The sequence below is a fragment of the Gallinula chloropus genome (assembly GCF_964237585.1).
Source record: "Gallinula chloropus genome assembly, chromosome: Z".
NCBI lineage: Eukaryota > Metazoa > Chordata > Aves > Gruiformes > Rallidae > Gallinula > Gallinula chloropus.
The window spans coordinates 76,916,496-76,936,305 of NC_140089.1; the positions used below are offsets into that span (position 1 = coordinate 76,916,496).

General features: G+C 46.1%; 1 protein-coding gene across 2 annotated transcripts; it reads right to left on the reverse strand.

The window, feature by feature from the left end:
• Positions 1-399: 399 nt before the first annotated feature.
• On the reverse strand, positions 400-19,091 carry DNAJC21 (DnaJ heat shock protein family (Hsp40) member C21). 2 transcript variants are annotated; one of them, XM_084278774.1, is made up of 12 exons: positions 18,934-19,091; positions 18,503-18,596; positions 17,365-17,485; positions 15,944-16,066; positions 10,111-10,415; positions 7,888-8,039; positions 7,442-7,529; positions 7,038-7,196; positions 5,720-5,759; positions 4,102-4,292; positions 3,620-3,692; positions 400-2,934 (listed from the first exon to the last, which is right to left on the reverse strand). In XM_084278774.1, exons 1-12 carry the CDS (start codon positions 19,028-19,030, stop codon positions 2,770-2,772), a joined length of 1,608 nt encoding a protein of 535 aa, XP_084134900.1. In that variant the 5' UTR covers positions 19,031-19,091; the 3' UTR covers positions 400-2,769. The 2 variants fall into 2 exon arrangements, with proteins under 2 accessions (XP_084134900.1, XP_084134899.1); XM_084278773.1 differs by having other exon boundaries at positions 3,620-3,695.
• Between the last annotated feature and the right edge of the window lie 719 nt (positions 19,092-19,810).

The window sequence follows — 19,810 nt, forward strand, 5'->3', positions numbered from 1 at the left end:
GTGATGTTGTGTATAAGCTGCACATCTCCTCAAGCATTAGCATAGGAAAGCCCTGGTTTAATTAACCAGGTATCAGATGAAGAGGCAGACACGTACTCATTTCTCATCTATGAAAATAACAAAATTGGTAATTTTTAGAAAGAGTGACAGCAAATTTAATAGATTTGTTTTGGGGAAGTACATGCTATTTGGACTTTGCACCCTGGGGGTGCATCCAGCACTGCTCTGGCCACCTTTCTTTGTCCTGGAAACACGTTTCCAGCAACACACACAGGTGGTTCGGCTGCAGGGCTGGCTCAGGCCAGAGCAGGGCATCCCCAGACTGCCTTCCCACCACTACCAGAATCTTGCCCTTTATACCCAATACATAGTAGAATTTCTAAACCACACAAGTGATGAAGTACTTGTTTTTATTCAAATAAGGGAAAAAAAATAAGTAAACAAGTAATATTGCAGGGTTCAGTCTGTGAGATTGCATTTACATAGGCTTAGTCAGTCTCTGGCTAAGAACCACCCTGAGCAGAACCCTTGGCACATTTTACACTCACTGAAGGTCTCACACTGTTTACCCTCACTACCAGGATATGTTTTAGTACAGCATGATACAATTGCTTGTACAGAAGTTGCAAAGTTTCCAATTGCAGAAAGTCTTATAATGGGACTCTAATCCAGCCATCAACCCATACGAAATACGCTCTTCTTTCCTTCCTGCTGCTTTGGGATTGCACAGCACACACCTCAGTCACTGAGCACAACTCACTCTGGCTGGTAAAATGAGGTGCTGTGTTTCCTTCTTACACAATTACTTTTAATTTTTCAGCTCCTTCCTTCAGTTTCCAACACAAAAGTGGCATTGTAGACAGTCAGCAAGAACAGTTTGATCATTTGAGTAATTCCTTTACCCAATAAATGTACTGTGTTAGCGAGGTGGGGAGGGGGAGTATTCTACCATTTTGTGTGATGAACCAAAACTTCAGAGGGACTTAGAGAATGTAAGATTAGTGCTTCTGAAAAATTTCACTCAAGGAGTTTCCCAAACAACATACCCCAGCCCTTGCTGAGCACTGCCTTCTCCAACTGCATTGATAATCCCCATGTATAATCCCCTTTTACTCCAAAATTACACAAAACAACAAATGCTACAACAAATGCTACAACAAATGCTACAAATGTACATTTAAAGAGAAGTAGAGTACCAATTCCTACGTTGTTTTTCATTAGAAATCAGAATAAATTAATGTAATTGTTTAATATCTTCATTGACAACCTTGATGAGGGAATAGCATCGACCCTCAGCAAGTGCCCGATGATACAAAGCTGGGAGGAGTGGCTGACACGCAGAAACACTGCGCGCTGCCATCCAGAGGGACCTGGACAGGCTGGAGAGCTGGGCAGGGAGAAACCTAATGAAATTCAACAAAAGCAAGTGTAGTCTTGCACCTGGGAAGGAACAACTGTTTGTATCAGTACATGCTGGGGGATGACCTGCTGGAGAAGAGGCCAGTGGAGAAGGACCTGGGGGTCCTGGTTGATGACAGGTTGGCCATGAGCTAGCAGTGTGCCCTGGTGGCTAAGAGAGCCAATGGGATCCTGGGGTGCATCAGGAGGAGTGTGGCCAGCAGGTCTAAGGAGGTGATCCTCCCCATCTACTCTGCCCTGGTCAGGCCCCACCTGGAGTATTGTGTCCAGTTCTGGGCTCCCTGGTATAAAGAAGACAGGGATCTCCTGGAGAGAGTCCAGAGAAGGGCTACGAAGATGATTAAGGGCCTGGAGCATCTCCCCTGTGAGGAAAGGCTGAGTGAGCTGGGGCTGTTCAGCCTGGAGAAAAGAAGACTGAGGGGGGACCTAATCAATGTTTGTAAGTATCTGAAGTATGCGATGCAGGGGGAATATAATCAGGCCTGGGGAAGCTAACGGAGACATGTCACTATGCAGTAACAGGAGAGCAGATGTCTGTGAGAACAGGAGTTTACAAGAAAATTCATGAGGTTACAAACTGCAAGATTGTTAACAACTGCCTTAAAAAGGAACAATGTGACTGTGTAGCCTCAACCAATTATTAGCAATAATGAAGGCAGGTGAACAGAGCATCTAACCAATAGCAATGTAATGTAACTCATCTACTGATATGGAAACCTTTGTAAGCTCTGTGTGTGTTTCAATAAACGAGCTCAGCATTGATCACATTGGTTTGTGTTGAGTCCACAAAACTTCAGCTCCGGCACAAAACCAGCAGGAACTGTAAAAAACAATTGACCAGCTTTGTCATCTCCTTCCCTTGTGCCTGCTATTTAATGTAATTCAGACATCTGAAAAGGCCCTTGGGGGATGTTTTTCCCGTGTCGTGGTGGTGTTTCATTTCTGACAGGTGACCAAAGGGGCACAGGCCCTTCTATTGGCTCCACTCACCCAGGCCAAGACCTCTCAAGAGATTAGAGACACAAGTGTTAAAATCATTCATCTCCTCTGTGTAGGTACTCTATCCATGCAAGTTTCTACAGAAATGCAAGGTAAGTAGCTATGAATTAGTTTTGCCATGCCCAGTGTGAAAGCTGCTGAGACAGTAGGTCAAATCCAGTCACTGAAGAAAGGCTCATAAACCCAAAAGCAAGCCCAGGTTCCTTCACAAGGTGGAAACCTCCTTTTGCTGCATCTTCCTCTTTATTTCTCCCAAGATTAGGGCTTGCCTTCTCTGTTTAACTCCAGACACAGGCAACGTGCAGTTCTGGGAGAGTTTTCATGTACCACTCTGAAGACTGTAACAAAGTTCTATCTGTTCTTACGTTTCTCCTTTTTGTTTCTGGTATTTACAGCTTCATTTACCACTGGTGCTTGTGTTGCTTTTGCATGGCCTGTGGCTTTTAGGTGTTCAAACAGTTTATTTCGGGATGGAAATGCACAGCTGCAGGTTACACAGTGGTTAGGAACTTCACTCTACAACAAGGAAAAAGAAACTCAAATGCTTCACATTCATATGGAATATCTAATAAATACAACACACCACTGTTCTATGCAGTTTCTCTTAGAAACCTGCAGATTACTCACATCTGTCAATCACAGATATTCCATTACTGATTGACAAATACTTGTTTTTCAAAAAATCAAACATGGCTTCTTGAAGTTTTAAAGAGTACTAAGCAGAACCAAGAACAAGAACAGAGGGCTTGCAAATCTAATTCAAGATGAAGAATACTTTTGATCTGTCCTGAGTAAACACAACTATACACATAATACTTTGGGATCTGAGATTCCATGAATTTCCTGTGTCTTAGCTGTAGTTATTACTAGATTGTATTCCTTCAGGGAAGCATCAATATTGAGAAAGATGCACATGGTACTGTCACCTGCTCTGTCTTCAGTTGTTTAATTTACTTGGTTTGAACTGCCTTGGATACAGTTTTATTAATTCTTGTAACTGCACTTTAGTCCTAATCTTCTCTGTGACTAGAGCCAATGTTCCATTTCTAGCTTCTAATAAAATCACTGGGACTGAAATACCTGTGTTACTAAAAAGCAAGCAAAAAACCTGAAATGTTGGATTGGAGTTAATGAAACAACCAACCTTGTTGGTACCAATATGATCACCAGCTTTTCGACAGCATTAAGGAATTTGACATACCGTTGTTGGGGGCACGTAAGATGCCTTCGCAGACTTTTTTGCATCCTTGGCTTTTTTCCCTTTAGGCTTAGTACTGCTGATAAACAAAGAGAAACCAAGATTGCACAAGAACATTCAATATAGCATTCAGGAGCCTCTGATGATGCCCAGTCATCAATGTCTTTGCTGCTTCCCTTTGTTCTTCCTTCACACAACATAGCACAAATGCTTCCAGCAAAAAATAAATCGATTTATATGATCAACCGTTGACCTCAACATTCAGGTACATGACCTAGCAGTTACTAAGTCATGTGGTGGGGGTCTGCTGCCAAACACCATTTTTAAAGTAAGTCCTAACACTCCTTGTTTGGCAGCACATTTATTCAGCTCGGATTTAGTGGAGTAGCCCCCAGTTTACATTGCTTATTAAATCTAGGCTTGCCTGACAGGATCAAACATGACAAACTATGACACAGTGACTGCAATACTGCAAGCCAGCCCACCTTTTCGCTTCACTTTGTGCTTCAGTCACTTGGCTAACATCTTCTGCAGTGCTTGCATCCTCTGATGCAGCACAGCTTTGGCCATTGTTTACCATCTCCTCTGCTGAGCCTCTGTCTTTATCCATGCAGGGCACCTCCTTTTCTTCAGCCATTTCTTCACCCGCACTGTTATCAAGAGAGTCCTCGTAAGTCTGTCCAAACAGAAGAAACCCAAGTTAACTACTTTAAGGTCATTAGCAATTATATACCTCATTTACCTCCAACATAAGTGGGTGGGGAGAAGACCCTCTTAATTTTACTGTGTGTTTTTAGTGACACTGTACAGGTAAAACCTTCTGTTCTGAAAGATGAGGCCACCTGTGGTGAAGGGAAGAAACACCAGTAAAACAGGCTCTAAACTACCAAATAAAATGAAAGTAGCTTTTAATTATACACAGGGCTCACTTGGTTCAGGCTACCATTTCACATCAGAAGACAGTGGCTTTGCTTGTAACTTTACAGAATGTTAATTATATAGACCGAAGTTTTCTGTGCCAGTCACCTGCATTATGACACTTCAGCCAGAGTAACTGAGCTGACTGAACACAGACAGGCACAGTGTTTTCCCTCTCTAACAGCAGAAACATGTGCAGCCTCTTCCACCTATCAGAAGACAGCATAGACTCAATCAACATATGCAGTCTGGCAAAAGATCAATTCCTGAGCATGCCCAAAGCCAAACACCTCAGCTCCCAAAAGCAGGCTAATCTACCTCAGGGAAACTAACCAAAGCCCACAGGGACTCCCTGCACTCAGTAAAGCTTAGTGGCAGATAGAAGGAAGCTGTGCTTCCAGAAGAACTTGTCTGTGTAAGACTCAAGCTCAAGCTACGCAGTTGCAGCACCCACCACCTGGGCTGCAGACTGATGGGAGATGAGGTGCCTGTATGCGACCTGAACGGTGAGAACGAGACCTTCTGATTTCAGAGGAGGCAAGAACTGACCAGGAGCTTGATGGCCTCCACAGAAACAAGGTCCTCCCCCTCTACTCTGCCCTGGTCAGGCCCCACCTGGAGTATTGTGTCCAGTTCTGGGCTCCCTTGTATAAAAAAGACAGGGATCTCCTGGAGAGTCCCGAGAAGGACTACGAAGATGATTAAGGGCCTGGAGCATCTTCCCTATGAGGAAAGGCTGAGTGAGCTGGGACTGTCCAGTCTTGAGAAAAGAAGAGTAAGGGGGGACCTAATTAATATTTATAAGTATCTGAAGTATGGGATGCAGAGGGAAATGGCCAGCCCCTTTTCAGTGCTCTGTGAGACAGGACAAGGGGCAATGGCTGCAAGTTGGAGCACAGGAAGTTCCACACCAACATGCAGAAGAACTTTTACACAGTGAGGGTGACGGAGCCCTGGGACAGGCTGCCCTGGGAGGTGGTGGAGTCTCCTTCTCTGGAGATATTCAAGACCTGTCTGAACGCCTATCTGTACAATATGAGCTGGGGAGCTGCTTTGGCAGGGGGGTTGGACCCGATGATCTCTCAAGGTCCCTTCCAACCCCCATGATTCTATGATTCTATGATATCCAGGGAACTTTACAACACAGTTTTATCTCCTAACTTAAACTTTTATATTGCTACATACCATCATTGTTTTCTGTTTCTTTCTCTGCTTCTTCGAGAGTCTGTAAAAATAAGAATTTAAGATTACCTCTTTGAAAGACGAAAAACAACCAATTTCTTAAAAGGTACCACGTTAGATTTTTAAAAAATCATATTAACATATTAAAGAGACAGTAGCCACAAACAGAAAATTACTCATGCCTGAAATGAAAACTGGAGTTCTCCTAAACTACTCCTTGCTCCTAGTAAAACTTCTATTCTGCTCAGACTGAACTTGAAGACACTAGTGAAATGGTATTATGCTCTGGATGTTCAAAAAATGGAGCTGTACATCTTATTTCATCAATTCCATTTTTAAAGCACACTCATTTTCTGAATGTCAGCATCCAACTGAAATAAAAGCACAAAAAAACGTACCAAAGGAATAAATACTGTTCCTGTGCCAGTTCACCTGTTTGAAAATTAACAATCACTGCTTTTCCTTAAGATGTAACTTAAAGCAGCAGAAAAAGTATGAGATTATTATGCTACAACATTTGAAACCAATCACACTAACACATGCATTTTACTGGAACTCTGATGCTGAGAAATACTACAAATTTGCACAATACTGTGAGTTTCAACTGTCCTGTTTTCAGTCAGGATGGAGTTAACTTCTTTTGTAGCAGCGGATGGAATGCTGTGTTTGGGTGTTAAAATGAAAGCTGTGCTGATAACACCCTGATGTTTTTAGTTGCTGTCAGACAGTCAAGGACTTTCTCAGCTCTTCATATTTCTCTACTAATGAGAAAGGGGGGGATGAAGCCAGGACAGGTGACCCAAACTGGCCAAAGAGAGTATTCCATGCCAATTACGTCATGCTCAGTATAAAGGGGGGCTGGTGGGAGAAGGAGGAGGGGCAGCTCCAGGACACGCGGTTTTTGGGGGACGGTCGGGTTCCAGGACGGCTCTGGGTGGCACAGCCTGAGCTGTGGGTTCAGTGAGAAACTGCATTGTGTATCAACAGTTTCATAGATTTTTTGCTCTAAAGTCCTGTTAGCATTGTTATATTGTATCTTTCTGCTATTCTAGTAACCTATCCTTATCCCAACCCATGGGCCTTTTAGTTTCTTGCTTTTGGGGTTGTTATTTGCCCCTTCCCTTGTCTCTCACACACACACACACACCCCCTTCCCCTGCTCTTTTCCTCTAAGGAGCAGACAGCTCCGTGGATCTCTGCTCTCAGCCGTGGTAAAACCACGACATCAACACAACTAGGAATCACAAGAAACTCCCTCTGTGGGCCTCCCAAGACTTATTAGATCATTAGTCATGATAAAATTACAACAAATTTAAAGTACTTTTGCTTGGGCATGTCTTCTGCTTCTTCTTCCTCTTTGGTATGTGTTCCATTTGCATCATCCAGAGACACAGGAAATTTCCCTTCTTCTTCTTCCAGTTGCTGCCGTAGCAGGGCTACCATCTCTCTATGCTTCTTTGATTTTTCATGATTTTTCATGCTGTAAAGACCAGCAGATCGTTCGTTACTGCAGGTAACTCTGAGAAAACACTGCTATATTTACATATAAATTAATCACAGCCTCATTATCCATCACTAGCAAGTATGGAAAATTCTGTCCTGACAATGTCTCTGCTGGGAAGACAACACTGACCATGATGTGAAGATAAGAAGTCTTTAAAACACACTTTTTAAAAAGGTAAAACCCCACACCCCACCCCTGAATCCCCAGCCACAAGCACTTACGCTTTCTCAGTTTTTAACAATTTGTCACAAGCAGGGCAGTACAGACCATCAACAAATTCAGCTTCTTCAGTCTCATCATTCAGTTTGTCTGAAGAGATCAGTGGGGATCAGAGAGACAAAGTCAGATGAGCGATTTTTGAGTTAAGCTGCTCTTAAAGCCCCAGCAAGAGGCCGCAACACTGACACTCCACTTCAGCAGTACCAACACACAGACACATCAAGAGCATCTCACCAAATCACACACTCTCATAAATCAGCAGCTGAAGCTTGCTGCCTTCTCCTGTACGAAAGGGAACAACAGGGAGGGCCGGGCTCCAGCCTGGCACGCCTCAGCTGGAGGCAGGGAGCTGCACTACGATCACAACTGTGAGTCCAGGGCTCTAAGTGCAGTGAGTCAATACTCAGGCTGAAACAACTCACCGTAGATCACCCCCCATACCCCATACCTTTGTCGACTTTTGTTTCCTGTTCTTCTAATTCAACTTCATCATCTGACCCATCTCCAAATTCCTTTTCATATTGTGCCTCCATCTCTTGCAATTCTCTCTCCAGATCTGACATAGTTATCCAGCTCTGCTCTTTATACTGCTCAGCAAGCCTTCAAGCAGAACAACACAGTAACTTCTACATTGTGTTGATGAGATGGGAATTACAGAAACAGTATTATTTAAAAGGCAACTTGTTTTATTCTGGTATTTTAGAAGGAAAGTCCCGACCACATTATGATGGGGTAAACAATTGTTTGTACAACCTGGAAATCCTGAGTAGTTAATTTACATTTTCTGTGAGCATATTTACACTGCACTGGTGTAGGTGGATCCTGCTGCAATTTCAGGCAGAAAATGCTCTGCAGCATGGTCAAGCTGATAGCCAAAAGTCAACTCCATCCTCAAAGCAGTACAGCTGCTCTTACCTGCTGCAAGACTGAAACCCACAAACAGTACAGGACCACAAAAACCACATGCACATTACTCCTTCACTCTGCTCTGTGGGAATGCACCAGCTTGGTTTTCAAAACTCAGGTATGGCCCAAGCTATCAAGCAGTGCTGCCGACTCTTGCTCCAGCTGCCCACTCCTGGACTCCTAATTACAAACCACTGGTCAGTAAATGTATTCCTCAGTTTCATTTGCACTCCAGGGGGAAAAGCACGTGTATATATGTGAAAAATAAAATTCTGCATAACGTGTATGATTTAACTTTAATCACTAATAAATAATCTTCCAAGTGCAGCCTTATTAAGTATTTAATCTCCCTCCTCCCATTTTCAGGCAAAAGGCTCTTCTAGTTGGCAGAATATATTGTGCTTACACTTGGGAGATGTGCTCTTCCTTCTACTTAATTTTGAGAAAAATTATTTTAAAACCCCTGTTAGTCCAATTATGGGGTCCTTTCTGAAAAGTTAAAAGGAAAATCAAAACTAGGTTCATTTTTTCCCACACTTTCTTTTTAGCAGGTACAGTCACAGGATAAATGAAGCTGAACTAAGTCCACATTGTCACAGTACTGCTCTCCCTGCAAGGAAACGTATGGGCAATATCCAGCTCTCTTTGGGTTTTTTTTTCCATTCATGTAATATTTGCCACCATGAAAATTATGTTGAATGCATAACTTAGTGATTCTAACACTTGCAGGCAGATGTAGCTTTAGTACCTGTAAAGGTACTAGGGGAAAAGGACCTGGGGGCTCTGGGGGACAGCAGGATGACCATGAGCCAGCAATGTGCCTTCATGGCTAAGAAGGCCAATGGCATCCTGGGGTGTGTTAGAAGGGGTGGCAAGAGAGGTCAAGAGAGGTCCTTCTGCCCCTCTGCTCTGCCCTGGTGAGGCCACACCTGGAATAGTGTGTCCAGTTCTGGCCCCTCAGTTCAACAAGGAACCAGAACTCCTTGAGAGAGCCCAGCACAGGGGCCACCAAGATGATGAAGGGAGCAGAACACCTTCCTGATGAGGACAGGCTGAGGGAGCTGGGCCTCTTTAGCCCAGAGGAGACTGAGGGGTGACCTTATTAATGTCTATAAATATGTAAAGGGTGAGAGTCAGGAGGATGGAGCCAGGCTCTTCTCAGTGATGGCCAGTGATAGAAGGGGGAGCAGGTGCAAGCTGCAGCATAGAAGGTTCTTCCATGTGAGCATAAAGAAAGATGTTTTCACAGTGAGGGTGACGGACCACTTGAGACTGCCCAGAGAGGTTGTGAAGTCTCCTTCTCTGAAGACATTCAGAGCCCACCTGGACATATTCCTGTGAGACCTAATCTAGGTGATCCTGCTCTGGAGGGGGAGTTGGACTAGATGATCTTACAAGGTCCCTTCCAAGCCCTATCACTCTGTGATTCCTTTTCTCTAAAGGAACTGTGACAACCATTAAATCTTACTTCCACAGGTAATTAAAAGCACACTGGACCGTGTGCTACAACCAGCTGCCAGCAGCATGTAGGTAACTATTCCTTCCTTATCTTACATCTCTACATGTTAGTACAATTCAGAGACTCAAGTTTTAAAAAGCTCATACCTGAGACCAAAATTAATACATTAATTAATTAATACAAAATTAAATTTTCAAAAGATGTTTAAAAGATTAAGTGGAGCTACTATTAGAACCTAACTCTATATGTATCCTCATGTATAGTTTTTCCATTTTTAAGAAAAAACATTGTTCAACATTTACGTACTTGGCCTGTTTAAGCTTCTGCTGCCTCCGAAATTCTTCTGCTTTCCTAGTTTTTTCTGCATTTTGTTCTTCTACAAGTTTCCTGTGAGCCTGTACTCTTTTATCCCTTTTACGAATAAAGGCTACCAGCTGACGGACCAGTTCATTTCTCTCTTTCTTTGCTTTCTCTCTTGTTTTCTTGTTTTCTTTTTCCATAGCTCGTTTCTCCCAGCGGTTTGAGGCTTGTCGTGTGTCATACTCTTCTTTCCAAGCAAAGTTCTTCTGAGTACAGAAACTCTGCCAATATGCATAGAAAGGGTGGACTACCTGTAAGAAAAAAATATCTAATCAAACAAGTCACTCGTTTAGAGAGAGAGCAAAAACCATACCAGGTAATTCAGGACTTTTGTAGCAGTTTGGTGTATTCTACACAGTCCACAGTTTACTATCTCTTTTCTGGGTATCTCCTCTTCCTCTCCATCACTGGCACTCCCACGGACTACTACAGCCACCACTGCCTCAACACTAGGGAGGCAATTCTAGTGATCTACATACACACAAAGGTTCATGGCTATGACCTCTGGCAGGGAAGTCACTGCAGTTATTCTCTGCTGTCACAAAAATTCACCTCTATACCAACCAATAAATAACTACGTTTAATCCAGTAATTTGAATGAGATTAAATTCCCTGTCTCAGATTTCTGCTTCAGAAGGGGGTATCTTCCACGTGAAAAGATGCAAGGCTATCAGTTGATGATGGGGATTATCCTCCCCTTCAACAGCTGCATGAACTGTCTTTCCTCCTCAGCAGCTAACTAACAACCACACCTCTGACATTCTCCAGAAGACCATACAGCAGCTCTTACTCAACACATAGGTAGATTCTGTTTTGCTTATTATACTTGCAGCTGATCACTTTTGTTTCTGCATCTAATTGACTTACAAGACTTCTGTTCCCATCAAGTCTTGTTAAGTCTTAAGAACATCTTCTCATTGACTGCAGAGCCCCCCAGATTTCTTGTTACTTAACTCAGTAGTTTGAACCAGAGAGCATACACATCACAGGTTTCAAAATCTCTGTATAGTTTCTGTAGCTCCCCTACAATATTCCTATATAGTAAAGAAGCAGGCACTGCAGTGCTGAAATCTTCAGACAGTGTAACCTTCTTGTCTAAACACAGGATAGTAACTTCCTCATTTAACTGTAATTATTGCATATACAATATCACTATGAATCTCTTCAAACAAACCAACCCAGTGGCATGGCTGGGTTCTGGCAGAGGAGGGGGCTGCAGGGGCGGCTTCTGCAAGAAGCAGCCAGAAGCTCTCTGCAGGCCCCACAGAGCAAACACCAGCCGGCTCAAGGCCGGACCTGTCACTGACCAAGTCCAAGCCCATCAGCAACGGTCACAGAACCTCTGAGAGTCACATTTAGGAGAAAAAACTGCAAGCAGCTGCTTTTTGCCCCCAGAGAAGGGAGTGAGAAGATGTAAGGAACTGTGCAGACACCAAGGCCAGGGATATTGGGGACAAGGCTCCCCAGGTGCTGGAGAGAAAGATGCCCCTGCAGCCCCAAGAGAAAACCCATGGTGGAGCAGGTGTGCCCCCGCAGCCCATGGAAAAGGCCCAGACCACACCTGCAGCCCATGGAGAGGCCCCACACTGGAGCAGGGGGAGACGTAGAGAAGATGCTGTGACCCACATTGAAGCAATCCCCTGCCAGCACTTGCAGCCCATGGAGAGAGATAGAGACAGAGGTGAATGAGAGAGAGACTCATACTGGAGCAGGTTTGCCGGGGAGGCTTGTGACCCCATGGGGGACCAGGCTGGAGCTGTCTGGGCCTGAGAGACATTCTATGACTTACGACTGCACCCCATAGCAGTGACCCACGCTGGGGCACCTGGGGAAGAGCTGAAGCCCCATGGGAAAGGACTCACATTGGAGAGGTTCATGGAGGACTATCTGCCATGGGTGGGACCCCACGGTGCAGCAGGGGAAGAGTGTGAGGAATGCCCCCTCCCCGCCCTGGGCTACGGAGAATATGCGTGAGGAACTGACCATATCCCTGTCCGGGGATGCAGCAGGTCTGCCAGCAACCCGGTCACCATGACCAAACAAATTGACCATGGCAACATTCCTGCATTCCCTTGAGGTAAAGAAATCACTCCCTTTGTAACAAGCTCGTGGTACAGTGTGATAATGAAGTCCAGGTGTGGACTGTCCGGAGCCAAGAAGAAGGCAGAAAAAAATGACCAATGGACAAAGTGTAAAACGACCCCTGAGCCTTTAACGTTCTTATGTGTTGTTTGGTTAATACTATAAAGAGTCTGTGCAGTTGCAATAAAGTGGCTGGAGCATATTAAAATGCACAGATCACTGAATGGTGTGTTGTGTCCATCTCTACAATGACAGAGCCCCATTCCCCCAGTCCTTGCCCCTCCCTGTGCCACAATGGGGGGGAAGAAGGGAGTGAAATCCTGACTAAAGTGAAGTCTGCTAAGAAGGGAGGGATGGGGAGAGGTGCTTTAAGATCTGGTCACACTTATCACCTGATTCTGGTGTCACTGGGGGTGCAGGGCAGTGTCCTAAATTAAGTTTCCTTTCCTTTATTCTGTGCTGAGTCTGTTCTGCCCATGACGCTGATTGCAGGATGATCTCTCCCTGTCCTTATCTCAACTCCTTGAGCCTCTCAATATATATTTTTCTCTCCTGTTCAGGAGAAAAGGGGAGTGATAGAGCGACTTTGGTGGGCGTCTGGCCTCCAGACAGGGCTAAACCACCATACTCAAAATAAACAAAAACCAAACCAAAACAAAAACTAAACAAAAAAACCCAAACAAATAAAACCAAACCAAACCAAAAAACCAATGCCAAACCCACAAGAAAAAGGTGTGTGTGCATTCTGCTTCTGGAACAGTGAGAACAAGGGAGATGTCAGGACATACCAACCCTAAAATTCCAACCATTTTTGCAGTTATTAATTGACAGTGTAAAAGCTATTTTGAGTCTATAATCATATCTATCCCATGGCCTCAAAACAAGCAGTTTTCAAAAGATGTTTCAAGATAACTCCATTAAAAGATAGATTTTAGCAGTTTCAAAGAAACTGGATGTTCTCTCCCTGGGAACAATTTCCATTTGTTAAGCTATACTGTAATTTTATCTGACATTCAAACACCTATTCTGACACTTCTTCACTGGATTTACAACTTTATTTCCTACTCCAGCTATGTTTTGTACCACTGAAGTTACTAATTTTTAAGGTATTTATCAATTGAAATTTCATAAACAAGTAGTCATACAGTACAATTCTAATAAAGTTGACAGGGAGAAGTAGCAGACAGCGAGCAACATTTGAGTACACTCACACTGTATTGTTACTCACTGGAGAACATGTTACTTTACTATTAAATTTCAACACAGGACTACTGGTAACCTTAACAAAAAAAAAAAAAAAGTCGAACAGAATACAACAAATAGCAAACCAGACAAGAATTCTACTCTGTCCCCCCATCTTTTTTTTTTTTTTTTTAATCTATAAAAGAAAGTAAGTATCACAGGTGCAGGTACCAGCCTTTCAGCTACTCGTTCAACTCCTGGGTTCTCCTAACCTGCTCTGAACCCCTCTTCCCACAAGTGGGGATAGATGAAAATATTATTTGAGCTCCCCCTCCCTCAACAAAGCACCATAGGTCCTGGAATTCCCTTTTGATAGCTCGCAGGCTACACTTTGTGATTGCATCCCTTCCTGCTTGAACTGTCAATAATGGGTAGTAGTCAGAGGATCTTACCAGCCCTCTGAGCCTTCTGGTAATATCCCTGACCCAGGCTCCAAGGAGGCAGCACACTTCCCTACGGGTAGGGTCTGGCCTGCATATAGGGCTCCCTGTTCCCTTAAGAAGAGAATCCCCAACCAAAATAACCTTTCTGTCTTTCCTAGTGGCGGCAGTCTTGAAGCGTGGATTTGACTTCCTCACTCTTGGCCTCCTATTAGGGGGATTGTCCCCCACCTTCCCATTTGCCTCCTCTTCAACTCCCAGCACCTCAAACCTATTGCTTAGAGGGACCTGAGGAACCAAGGTAGGCAGGGAGGAGGTTTTCCCACTGCGCTGAGCCAGGACTATCTTCCAACCCTCTCTCTCTTTCTGGTCACTGATTTCTCCCCGTTCTGCCTGATAGGGCTGGGGATCCATCATTTTTGGGGGGAAAATTTCCCTGGTGACTTTCCCTCTGGCATGCCAGCGAGTTGCTCCACCAATTTCCCTCTCACACTCCCTAATGCTTCTCAGTCTCTCTATCTCTTCTTTGAGATCTGCCCCCATGCTAAGCAGATCTTCCACCTGCTCACACCTCACACAGGTGAAATTGTCGCCACTGTCTGCCGGCAGGAGCAGGCTCAGGCACTCCCTGCAGCCTGAGACTTGCACAGCCTCACTCCTGGGCAGGCCCTCTGCCTGCGTCTCCACACTCTTAATGGGGCGAGCCCTCTGCCTGGTGGAGACCACACTCCTGGGCAGGCCCACAGTCTGGATCGTCACACACTTAACGGGGCGAGCCCTCTGCCTGGTGGAGGCTACACTCCTGGGCAGGCCCTTGGTCTGGGTCCCCACGCTCTTAATGGGGCGAGCCCTCTGCCTGGTGGAGGCCATGGTAATCTGCAGCCCCAGAGACTGTCAGTAGGTGAGACAGTTCCCCGGGTGATGAGAGCCGGAATTTACCTGCCCGGCCACATGAGCTACAGGGCCAGCACTGCGCACGCGCTGACCTCCCCGCTCTGCACTGACCTCCCCTCTCTGCGTTAGGTGGGCAGTGATGTGTGCTGGGGCCGCCGTTGCCCTGGCAACGCCTACTCCACATCAGCCTCTCTGGCGAGAGAGCTACCTCACACTGCCGGGTCTCTCTGCTTTCACAGCAGCTTCTCCTGGCAGAGCAATCACTTCAAATGCTCTTTCAGTTCACAATCAATCGCTGCAGCTCCGGCTGTGCCGGTTCCGAGCAGTCGACCTCATGGACTGTATGTGGCATTTTGGAAATTTAGTCTTTCTACAGAATACTGTACACGACTCGTATCATAGCGTGAGCTCACGTGACAGTTCCACCAGCCCATCCCACTTTCTATAGGCTGTGCTATGCCATAAGCACTAAGAAGTTTTCATAAAGGAGTTAAGGCACTAGATGTTAAGTTTAACTGCAGTAATTAATGGGTAGGCCTGTGAAACGTTTGTCTGACAACTTACACTAAAAGCATGGCTAATAATTGAGTCCAACAGGAAATACCAATCTTAATTCACCTAAATGTTATGAATCAGGACAACAGCACTTCCTTTATAGTAAATGATCTACAGTAGTAGTAAAGGAGGGCAAATCCTATGAGGAGCAGCTGAGGGAGCTGTGGATGTCTAGCAGGAGGCTGAGGGGGATATCTTGTCACTGCCTACAACTACCTGAAGGGAGGCTGTAGAGAGGTGGGCAATGGTCTCTTCAGCCAGGTGACAGGACAAGTGGAAATGGCACAAAGCTGCCCCAGGAGAGGGTCAGATCAGATGTTAGGAAAAAATTTTTTACTGCAAGAGTCATCGGGGCCTTGGAACAGGCTGCCCAGGGAGGGGCTGAGTCACCTTCCCTGGATGTGTTTAAAAAAAGAGTAGATCAGGTACTTAGGGATCTGGTTTAACATAGGATGGGAATGGTTGGACTTGATGATCTTCAAAGGTCTTTTCCAACCTTGTGATTCTGTGAGAGACAGTTGATACACAGGCTTGGAGAGCAGCAGAGGCTTCTCCTTTGATTTCAGTGTGGGACAAAGTAGTGACTTAACGTGCTACTGTCAATTCATATTTACACTTGCTCTTACCGTATCATAGTCACTTTGGGAATATCCAAACATAGGGAATTCTTCATTATCTTCCTGGGTCATACATTCCATCTCTTCTTTAGCAATCTTTTCAAAAACTTGTCGATAGACTGTAAAGAATCCCTGAAATTTAAGAAAAAAAAAAAAACAGAACTGATTAATTTTGTGTGACTTGGTAATAGATGTACAAATGCTCAGCTACAGTAGTGTATTTTAAAGAAATATCAGAGTTCAGCAACAGCAACTCAAAGTGAGGGTAAAGGCCTGTATGTGGTTTAGCCCCAGCCAGCAGCTGAGCACCACACAGCCGACTGCTTGCTCCTTCCCTCACAGGGAAAAAAAAAGGTGGAGGGATAAAAGAAGAGAAGACAAAGGCAAACCTCATGGTGTGGGATGAGGACAGTTCACTGGTATAGCAATGGGAGAAATAACAACAGAATTTTGTAACAAAATATACGACCCTGACAATGTACAATGGGTGTGTCGTCCCCCACTTCCCACTTTCTGGTTATCAGGGCAGTAGAAGATGATGTGAAGTCCTTGACTGCTTGGCAACAACTAAACCATCAGCATGTTATCAGCACTGCTCTCATCCTAACTCCAAACACAGCGTTGCACCAGCTGCTAGATAGGAAATTAACTCTATCCTTGCCCAACCCAGGGCAAGGCCTTGTAAGTGCTTGCCCTAGATAGCAAGGCTCTTCTGTTTAACCAAGTTGCCATTCTCTCCCATTCTTCAGTTCTTTCTATTTCCATCTCCTTTCTGTAGCCTCTCTCTCACACATCAAATTCTTACATTCAAATCCAAACAAAAAAATGTTTCAGTGTGCTGGAGACATCAGTAAGTTTCATGTTTACACAGGACCAAGTTTTGAGTAAGTTTCAAATACAGAACTAATTACTGAGTATCCTAATTATTTATTTTTTAAATTAAGATGTTGCTTACTATAGTAACCAAAAAACAAGTATGAGTTCTCTCTGGCAGAGGTTTTTCTAATCACCTGAAGTTTCAATGAATGTCTTAAAATCTAACAGGGAATTAAATTAGAGGAAGCACATTTCCCCCAGGCACTGCTATTATATTGCTTTTCTCCAGTTTGAGGTATTATAGCTTGTTAAAGATACTTCTGAATAGACAGATGGTATTGCAGAGCATGGAATGCTTCACTATATAATGTGGACAAATTACATATACGCACTCTGTAGTTGTATGGCATAGTTAGAAACCACGACTAAGTAATTGTTGGACAATAAGCAGGAATTAAACAGCTCGTTGGAATGCCGAGCGTTACGTTTTGCCTTAGTAAGCATTGTTACCACCTGTGCCTAACAATTCCATGCATAGCTTTTCAACCCAAAGCAACTGCTGACACTTTTCATGAAATTTAAATTCATTCATTAAAGATTAATTAATTCATTACCTTTTCATCATCTCCGTATCCAGAGTAACAGCTAACAGTGAAGTAGTGCAGCAGATCTAAACTATCATCTTGGTAGTCTCCAACTCCTCCTTTCAGCAGAGCCTCCCTGTGATTATCATACCTACCAAAAATTCACAGTGTCAAGCATCTGGTGACAACCAAGGCAAGAGCAATCCCCGGTGCTGGTTAAGGGACAACTAACACAATACATGTATCACCTCAAGGTACAGCTTAGTCCAGTGCCTCTCATAACCCAAGTCTTCAGATAAAGACAGGCCTAGCAAGTGTTCTCTATTGTCCTTTAGTTTACTTACTTCAGTTCACTTTACTTAACCCAGCAGTCCCCCCATTCTCCACCAGAACCCAGCCACGCAAAACTATGATAATCTGCAATATATGTATCAGCAATTTCCCAACGGGAAGGTACCACCCTCGATCAAGATGCTTCAGTAAGCTTTCAGAAACAGGTAGGGCATAATTGTAATTACCCAATACTTACATAAACACACAAAAAAAACCCAAACCCAAGTCCTGTGTTAGCATATAGAAGCTGAGAAACAGTACTTGCCTTTAAAGGAGGGCAATTTTAGTACAGGCAGCTTTGGTTTTATACCCCGGTAGATACCTCAGCCGGTGTGAAAAACAAGTTACACAAAACATTTGAAGTAGTACTATCTCTTAAAAAAAATAAGAGATGGGGTGTGTGTATTTTCAGTTATGCCTGCTAAAGGAAGAAACTGCTGAGCCTGTGGCTGAGGCTGGCTACCTGCGGCCACCATCAGAGCACCGAACGCCTGCGCACACACTCAGCACCGTGCTGCCTCTGTCTCCCCAGGCCCCGAGGGCTGCGACCCGAGGTACACCTCTGCTACCCCCCCGCTCTGGAAGGAAGAAAGCGAGACCAGCACCGGTGCGTCCCCTCAGCGCAGCACCACCTTCCGAGCGCTGCGGGGCAGGCCGGGTGCGCCGCCGTGCCTCCCCGGGACACGGCGTAGGCCCCAGCCGTGGCGCGGCCTGGAGCATGGTGGCTGCTCCTACCTCAGAGGCCCGCGCCCGCCATGGAGCCGGGCCAGCAAGGCGCACGCCCGAAGCGCTGAGGCAGAGGTCGCCCGGCCTCTCCCAGCACCGCGCTGCTCACCAGGCTCTCTCCTGGGGGTCACTGAGAACGTCATACGCTGCTTGGATTAGCTTGAACTGCTCTGCCGCCTCCTCGGCGTTCTCGAGGTTTTTATCTGTAAAACAGCGAAATGGAATTGCGAGGGCAGCGCCCGCCACAGCCCCTTCCGAGCCCCGCGCCGCGAGCGCTGCCGCAAGCGCCGACACGCTGCCCGGCCGCGGCCGCCCGGCCCCGCTCCCCGCAGGACCCGGCCTAAGACACGGGGCGGCCCAGCCGCCGCGGCACCAGCAACACCGTCGGAACACCGACCGCAGCCGCCCGTAGGGAAAAGGGGCTTTTTCGTCCCCGAAGATGGAGGCCCGCGGGGCCGAGCGAGGTGGAGGTAGGCCGGGCCCTCCCCTCAGGCCTGCGGCCGGGCCGGACCCCGCGGAGAACGAGCGTCGCAGCCGTACCCGGGTGCCAGCGCAGCGCCAGCCGGCGGTACGCCCGCTTCAGCTCCTCGTCGGCGGCATCGCGTTTCACGCCCAGCACCTCGTAGTGACACTTCATGGCGGCGGGGTGGCGGCTCCGCGTGGGGGAAGAGCACCGGCCGGCCGGCGGCGCGGCCAGGGCAACGGGCGGAGGCGGGGACAGTGGAGGCGGCGCCGGCCCAGGTTTCCTATGGCTGCGCCGCCACGCCCCGCCGGGAGGAGTTACGCGGGCGGGAGGCGGGGCGGGCCCCGCAGGCCGGCGGAAGGATGGCGGTAGGGCTCCGCCTCCCCGCCCGACTCGGCTGAGGTACAGCGGCACAGCTCCCGTCTGCCCGAGTACCGCGCTCACTTCTCTGAACAGCTGAAGCCACATGGCTTGTGCAGCTGGGAGAAGGGTAAGGGGCCCTCACGGCAGTCTGCACCTCCCTCGCGGCAGGCAGTGAAAGGGAGGTGCTGATCTCTCTGCTCACCAGCAACAAGACACCAGGAAAAGGGATGAAGCTGTGCCAGGGGAAGTTCAGGTTGGATTTTAAAACGTTCTTCATTGAGAACATGGGTAGGCCCTAGAACAGGGGCCCCAGGGATACGATCATGGCCTAAAGGCTGTCAGACACCGGGGAGCATCATGAAGAGGCTGTTAGTCACATGGTTAAGTTTCAGGTCATCCTGGGAGGCGCACTCAATAATCCTGATGGGTAATTGTATGTATTAGACTACAGGAACGGAGCAGATACCTGTATTCATCAGTCTTTCTAGACAGACAGTAGACAGCCTACATTGTTACAGAGGCAACACTGAGTTTCCCTTGCCCTACCAGGTAGGGTAAAGCTTAACGCTTAATAGGTCAGCTCCTTGTGCC